The sequence below is a fragment of the Pan troglodytes genome, chromosome 2 (assembly GCF_028858775.2).
Source record: "Pan troglodytes isolate AG18354 chromosome 2, NHGRI_mPanTro3-v2.0_pri, whole genome shotgun sequence".
NCBI classification, from domain to species: Eukaryota; Metazoa; Chordata; class Mammalia; order Primates; family Hominidae; genus Pan; species Pan troglodytes.
In genome coordinates, this window is record NC_086015.1 from 171,090,541 (window position 1) to 171,098,231 (window position 7,691).

At 36.9% G+C, this 7,691-nt stretch overlaps 1 protein-coding gene across 2 annotated transcripts in view; it reads left to right on the plus strand.

The window, feature by feature from the left end:
* The window catches only part of LOC743786 (uncharacterized), a 67,456-nt gene extending 65,462 nt beyond the window's left edge, over positions 1-1,994 (plus strand). For both annotated transcript variants that reach the window (XR_010155863.1, XM_054682358.1), the window contains one exon: positions 983-1,994. Coding sequence is in view for 1 of the 2 variants with exons in the window: in XM_054682358.1 (XP_054538333.1) it covers positions 983-1,010 (28 nt within the window). In the remaining variant the exon portion in view is untranslated. The remainder of the gene's footprint in view (positions 1-982) is intronic.
* The last annotated feature ends 5,697 nt before the right edge of the window (positions 1,995-7,691 follow it).

Here is a 7,691-nt window from a genome sequence, read left to right on the forward strand (position 1 = left end):
GCCATTTCCTATTGAGAGCTACTAATTAATCCAGCAGGCTTAGGAATAAACTGCAAGATAAACGTGTGAGTAAAATGTAGAGGACCTATTAATGTGCAGTTAGGTATTTGAATACACTGTGTAAAAATTTCTTCTTGTATTATTGCACGTAATCATCAAAATGTGTCCATGAAGTGATATTATTTCCCTTATATGGTTCAGGAAACAGACTCAGAGAGGTTAGAGTGACTTCCCTGATATCATCCAGCTAGTAAGTGTTGGAGCTAGCTCAATCTCAGGTCTTACGACTACAAAACCAGAGATCTAGCTACACACTTCTAGTTTTCACAACTTTCAGTATGACTCTACCGTGACCCTATTAAAGTCATTCTCCAGAAGCCCCAACTACATTTTGATCAGTCAGGGTGGATACAATAGACCCAGTAGGTAGCTGGTCACATGCTGCTGGTAAGGCAAGAGTGTTGCCCAAAATAGTCTCTTTCACTGTACCTGAGGCCTTAGACAAAGTCATCAATGTCATCCCAGATATATAAAGCCCTGACACTGCCATTTCCTACTTGAATCATCTCAATAGTAAAAGTCTTTTAAGCCTACAAAAGTGCAAATACCTGGAGAGATGCATTACATACTAGGGCAACTAGGGTGAGGCAGGAGAGAAAGAGACAACTGTGTTGGTGCTGACTCAAGATAAAACGTGGAGATAGACCTTGCCATTCTCTAACCTACAGAACTCAACAAAAATTTACAACTATTACTTGTTTCAGATTCACTAAATATCAGTATTTCCGACATGTCTGGTACATATTATTAAGCTAGGATCTGACCCCATATATCTGAACTGATCAAGAGAGCAGGTGACTATTTCTTCTTTGTTCCAAAAAGTAAGGACTAGAGAGAACCACATTTATTGACAGTATAATCTTTCAAAGGTTTGTACAGGTTTGCTAAATGAGTAAATGAATCACTTTTTTTTTTCCTGCAGGTCTCAGATTGGAGAACAAGAAAAGTAAAAAGGGGTAATTTGGGACAATAATTTGTACATAACTGTAGTTGTTGATGAGCCAGAGCATCTTTCTCCACTAAAACGCCATTTTAAAAGCTTTTGTGGCATTATACCAAGATATCTCAGAAGATTAAATGCCTCACTTCCAGTGACAGAGTCAAATGGTGCCCTTGAGTGTAAAGTTTGCTGTTCCAAGAAGAGGACAAAAGAGACACATATTGTAGATTTTTAAATTAGAGTGATCTACACCAGTAACATAAATATCACCATCATCATTATCATCACCATCATGATCATCAGGAATTCTAGGCACATATGGCAGAATGTGTTTACAGGCTGGATGTGGTGGCTCATGCCCATAATCCCAGCACTTTGGGAGGCCGAGGCAGATGGATCACCTGAGGTCAGGAGTTTGAGACCAGCTTGGCCAACACGGTGAAACCCCATCTCTACTAAAAATACAAAAAAATTAGCCAGGCATGGTGGCGGGCACCTGTAATCTCAGCCACTTGGGAGGCCGAGGCAGAAGAATTGCTTGAACCTGGGAGGCAGAGGTTGCAGTGAGACGATATTGCACCACTGCACTCCAGCCTGGGTAACAGAGTGAGACTCCATCTCAAAAAAAAAAAAAAAAGAAAAGGAAAAGAAAATTGGATTTATCAAAAAAGAAGAATGCCAAAAAAGGAATGCTTTTAGTAGAGCAAAATAATTAATACTCATTACATATGCTTTATTCATGCTATCTTTAATCTTTTGAGAAATTAAACAGGGGAGCCAAGTAAGGAAGAACAAAAGAATGGTAGTAATTGCCTATGTAATAGATGCATATCCATATTCTAAAGCAAACTCACCCCATGCCTCACTTTCTCTCTCCAAAAATATCCTATGGGAATTTCATCTAGCTGATGTGCTTCATCAAGATCACCTGCTTCATACATAACTGCTCAATTGTGAGACATGCAATAACAGTCAATACAAACTGTTCTTCCAAGCTTCTGACTTTCATTTTATCCCTTCTTCTTATCTTCCATTGGGAAATGTGTTACATTCTTTTCTTGCATGAAAAAAATTAAAGATCATTAAAAACGCCACCGATATAAGAAAAATAAACAAGTCTAGCATCTTGTGGAAGATCTTTAAAAAGTTCATAACAAACTGCTCCAATATTGTAGAGGCTGGGCCTGGTGGCTCACAACAGCACTTTGGGAGGCTGAGACAGGAGGACTGCTTGAGCCCAGGTGTTTGAGACCAGCCTGGGCAGCATGAAGAAACCCTGTCTCTACAAAAAATACAAAAAAAAAAAAAAATTAGCCAGGCATGGTTGCATGCACCTGTAGTCCCAGCTACTTGTGGGGCTGAAGCAGGAGGATGGCTTCTGCCTGGGAGCTTGAGGTTGCAATAAGCCGTGATCACACCACTGCACTCCAGCCTGGGTGACAAAGAGAGACCTTGTCTCAGAAAAAAAAGAAAAAAAAGCATATTGTAGAAATATGAAGAGTTTGTTCTTGATAGAGTTTTTCCTCTTGATAACCGTCTATGTCAGCATACCTAGTTGTTGTTTACAACCAGTTTCTTTATTATATAAAAGGGAAATAGTCCTAAATTTATAGTATTTGCCTTTATATAATTCATAATTTTTACTACTTATCTTGCTATTCAGTTTAGCTTACTTTTTATCCCCTTATTTTCCTAAAGGCAAGACTTTATCAATGTTGGAAACAGTGAGTTAATCTACATGTTGGGACAAGCTCCTTGATCTAGGTAGCTACTCCGGATTATTTTCCTGCCATTAAAACTGTACTGTCAGATTTTTTCCCATACTAAACTTAAGCTCTGGACCACATTTGTTGACAGAATAATCACCATCATATTTAAATCACATACTATGAAAGAACTGTCATGTTAGCAATATCGGTGTATTTATCACATTGTGATGAAAAATACTTTGCTAGCTTTCTTTATTCTGACTTGGTTTTCCGTATCATTCACCAGTTCCAGAATACATCAAGCTGCGATACCATTGTAAGGTACTTAAGCTACCTTCTCTGCTGCAAAATATACCAAAGTTTCCAAGTAAAAATCTTTTATACATTCTTTTGTTTAAGATTCAGCATCTGTATGTATTATTACATTACAGGTAACCTGTAAAGCACTAATGTTTATATGTGAAATAGTGAACATCTACTTCTGCTGGCCTTTTATTTCAATATTTTTTCTTTGGAAGAATTATTTTAGATTTGACCGTTTCTTTATGTTATGAATGCAAGTTCTGCTTAAGTGTTCATGTTATTACTTCATTAGCCAGCGCATCTCCAAAAGTATCACACTGTGGTGTTAACACATTTCTCTATCAGTGGCAACCACAAAACTAAACTATCTACCTGAGGCATCAGATTTCCAGCTAAAACTAGTATGGATTCCTTTGATCTTCCATTCTTGGAATCACACATTTAATTGCCACATTCAGAAAGAAGTTCTTTCTCCTGATTAAAAAAAAAATCAAATGAACTACACTTAGAAAAAGGCCATATGCAAATTGGAATTAAATACAAATAATATGAATTTTACTTCTGAAACATAGCTAACAATGTTACATTGCAAAACTTTAAATTTTGAATTAAAAAGTAAAACAACACGTTACAAATATTTAATGCTTATCTATTCTCAGATTTTAAAATAATTGTGGGTTCTAATTAACAGAATAACTTTAAAATATCACACATGACTAGTACACAGGTGAACCACACACAAATCCCCCTCATAAATGCAAGTTCAACAGTATCCATACTGATCTATGTCCTATCAAACATGATGAGTTCAGTGATCATGAGCTTGGATACTGTGGTATGTCAATTGTGATAATGGTTTCTAAATGTTTACTCCCATTTTCTATACTTTTTTGGCATTATTTTGCTGTAAGCTGGTAATCAACAGTTTGCACACTGGCATCAAATGCAAAGCCCACTTTGACACTTAATCATAGTATCATTTCAAATGTACCACATCAAATGTATGAGTTGGGGCTCTCCAGAGAAATGGAACCAAGAGGATCTATCTATCTATCTATTGAGATTGAGAGAAAAATTGCATTAAGAAATTGGCTCTCTCAAATAATTATTGTAGGGGACAGAAAGTCTGAAATGTGCAGGGCAAGTCAGGAGGCTGGAGATTCAAGTAAGGGTTGATGTTGCAGTCTTGAGTCCAAAGTTCTGGAAACTCAGGCAGAATTTTTATGTCGTAGCCTGGAGGCAGGATTCCTTCCTCTCTGAGAAACCTCAGTCTTTGCTCTTAAGTCCTTCAAATGATTGGATGAGGCCCTCCCACATTATGGAGAGTCATCTGCTCTACTCGCTGTAGATGCTAATTTTGTCTAAAAAAATACCTTTATAGAAACAACTAGACTAGTGTTTACTAAACAACTGGTCACTATAGTCTAGCCAAGTTGACATATAAAATTATCCATCACACTGAGTCAAAGAACCGTCTTGAAACAAGTATGTGGGAGCTCTATTTCTAATAGTCAAGCCAGGAAGCTCCGGAGTAAGAGTCTGTGATGGAATCTATGTTCTGCTACTTCAACTTCATTCAAGCTCAGTCCAACGACTGGAACAAAACTAAAACAAAGACTGAGAATTCATAATGAATTGGGAAACAGCTGAATATACAGATATTAAAACAAAAAAGTCCACAAAGAGTATCAACTTTCTCCATTATATTTCATATTTTAGAGTATTCTAAAAAACACACTTATGGATATAATGTAAAAAATATTTCCCATTTGCACATGATCTAGCAAATTATTAACCTTAAAAAACTTTACCAATATTTTTCCCATTAAAATACATTTACTTTCATGCTACAAATATCTGTTTTTCTGCTACAATGTAACTTTTGTCTGCATTATTATCTTTCATTCTATGTTTTCCAAAAAAACTTTGTATAAATTAGATTTGTTAAGCCATTATTATTATTATTTAAAACCTAATATTGGCTGGGCACAGAGGCTAATACCTGTATCCACAGAATATTGGTAGGCTTAGGCAGAAGGACTGCTTGAAGCCAGTTGTTCGAGACCAGCCTGGGCAACAAAGTGAGACTCAGTCTCTATAAAAGATAATTTTAAAAAATTAGCTAGCTGTGATAGCATGTGTCTGTAGTCCTCTATACATGGGAGGCTGAAGCAGGAGGATTGCTTGAGCTCATGTTTGAGGCTGCAGGGAGTCATCAACAGGCCATTGTAGTCAGGTTTAGGTGACACAGGGAGACCCTGTCTCTTAAAACCAACCAACCAACCAACCAACAACAACAACAACAACAAAAACCCTAATGTTCTTTTTTATTTCAAGAAGTGTACCCTGGTAGGCTTTTCATTTATCCCTTAGCAAAGCCCCTAAACTCACCTCACAACTATCCTGTAGCAAAACTCACTAAGAAAATTATTTCTTAGGTTTTGAATATGTTTTGAAACATATATTTTAAAAATATTTTCTTTAAAATGCTTTTTCAAAGAGAAAATCTGACTGTTTCAGCGTCTTTTTCCCATCCTGCATGACAGAGACCAACATTAGCTTTTTTAAAGGCTTTCAAGCAGAGGTTACAAAGGATTCTTTCAGAGAAGAGAAGTTGGTAGCAGCCCCTGGGAGAGAGTCCCTGGATTCCAAATGAGAAGGTAATTGCAAGTTTTGTGAGAATTCGGAATTTATATCCCATTCCCTTGCTAAAATCATGGAGGGTAGCAAGATTGCAGGAAGCACAGTGCCATGATGAACCTAGGAAGCCTAGACTCAAGACGACAAGGCTCTGAGCCTTGGCAAGGACACAGCTTGTCAAACCTTGGCAGAGATGCAGAAGAGCAGATTGCCTCCAAGGCAACATGCAAGTGTATCAGTGATCATGCCAGGGGAAAGAAACCAGAGGGACCTTGCCAAATTTTGTGGACCTCATTAGCTTCCCAGGACCTGTACGCAAACCTGACAAAGGACAAAGCAGCCAGTGGTTAATAATATTGAGTTATCTCCCGTTTTGTTGACCAAATAGGGATTCCATGCAGAAATATGACTTAGAGAAATAAAGAGCTATAGAATTTGCAAGTAACACTCACCACACACTCAAATTTCCAAAGAGTTAACAGCTAGTAAAAACGTTTCACATTCAGGTGATTTATAAAAGGTTTTTGATGCTATTGGCTTTGTGACAAGCAATTTCAACACACCCAGCTTCTAGACAAATCTTCGTAGTATTCATTCAATTATTTGCTCATTCATCAAAAGTATACTGAATTCCTTCTATGTACTAGGAATTGTTCTAGATGCTGTGGATACAGCAGGGAACAAAATAGACAACAGCCGCTGCCTCCATGAAATTTCTATTTTAGTGGAGACAGAAAGAGACAACAAACTAAGGAAGTGTAGCTCATAGCATATTAGAGAATAAGTCTTAAATAAAAAAATAAAGCACTAAAGTGGAATCTGGGTTGTTGTCTACACGTTTCAATTTCAAGTGGGGTGGTCAGGGAGGAGTCCATTAGAAGAAGACTTTTGAGCAAAGCCTTGAAGGAGGTAAGGAAGCAAGCAATATGAATATCTGGAGGGAAACTGACCCAGGCACAGAGAACAGCAAGTATAAGAGTCCTTGTTTGGGGAGATTTCCGCAATGTTGGAGGAAATGCAAAGCGGTTACTGTTGGGAGCAGAGTGAATAAGGAAAGAATAACTGAGGATGAAACCCCACGGGCAATGGAGGGCCAGATTATCCAGCATCTTTTAAGCCATTGTAATGATTCTGGCTTTCACTCTGAGTAAGGTAGAAGTGATTGGAGGGTTTTGCGCAGAAGAGTGACAGGATTTGACTTATGTTTTAAAAGGTCATTGTGGCTGCTGGGTTGTGAAGATACTGCAAAAAGTATTTTTCTCGCACAATGTCCAGCTGCAAGGAAGTAAAGTAATTACACAATAAAAGGAAGTTTCATGACTTAATTCCTTTTCTTCCCTGTTATTTATTAAGTAAATAGTTAATGTTTATTCAATAAATATTTACTACAATTATGTATCCATTTCTTTCTTTTTCTTTTCTGATCCACCAACACTGCCATTATCACCACTACCACCCAGATACAAATGTCATAATCTGGAAAATGGACAAGAGTGGCCAATGGAAGACTTCCTAAACATCAACCATATTTACACTCTTTAATTGATTTTATAGGGACTTGGCTCTAAAATAACTGCTTCTGCAAGATAATGATGGTATCAGAAGTGTCCTGGAAAAAAATCCCATGCTCTAGGTTGTGGTGCTATCAGTGTTTACTGATGTGTCAGTAATACTGCTCACTGATTATTTTTCTTTTATCAGTAAGTTATTAACTACAATGAGCAAGCTATTCAAATACATACGGTATTTTTTCTTCTTCTTTTTTCTCTTTTTATAACTAGAGTCACAAATATAGATATTTACTCATATTAATTTAATTTCTCAAGATTGTGTATGGGAGGCAGCTAAAGCAGCACTAGAGAGAAATTTGTAGTGTTCAATGCTTGTATTAAAAGAAAAACAATATCTAAAATCAATAATCTAAGTTTCTTCCTCAGGAAGCTAGAAAAATAAAAGCAAGTTAAACATAAGAAAGGCTGAAGAGAACAAATGTATTTAATATATGTGTGTATATAATATACATGGATTATATATAAGGT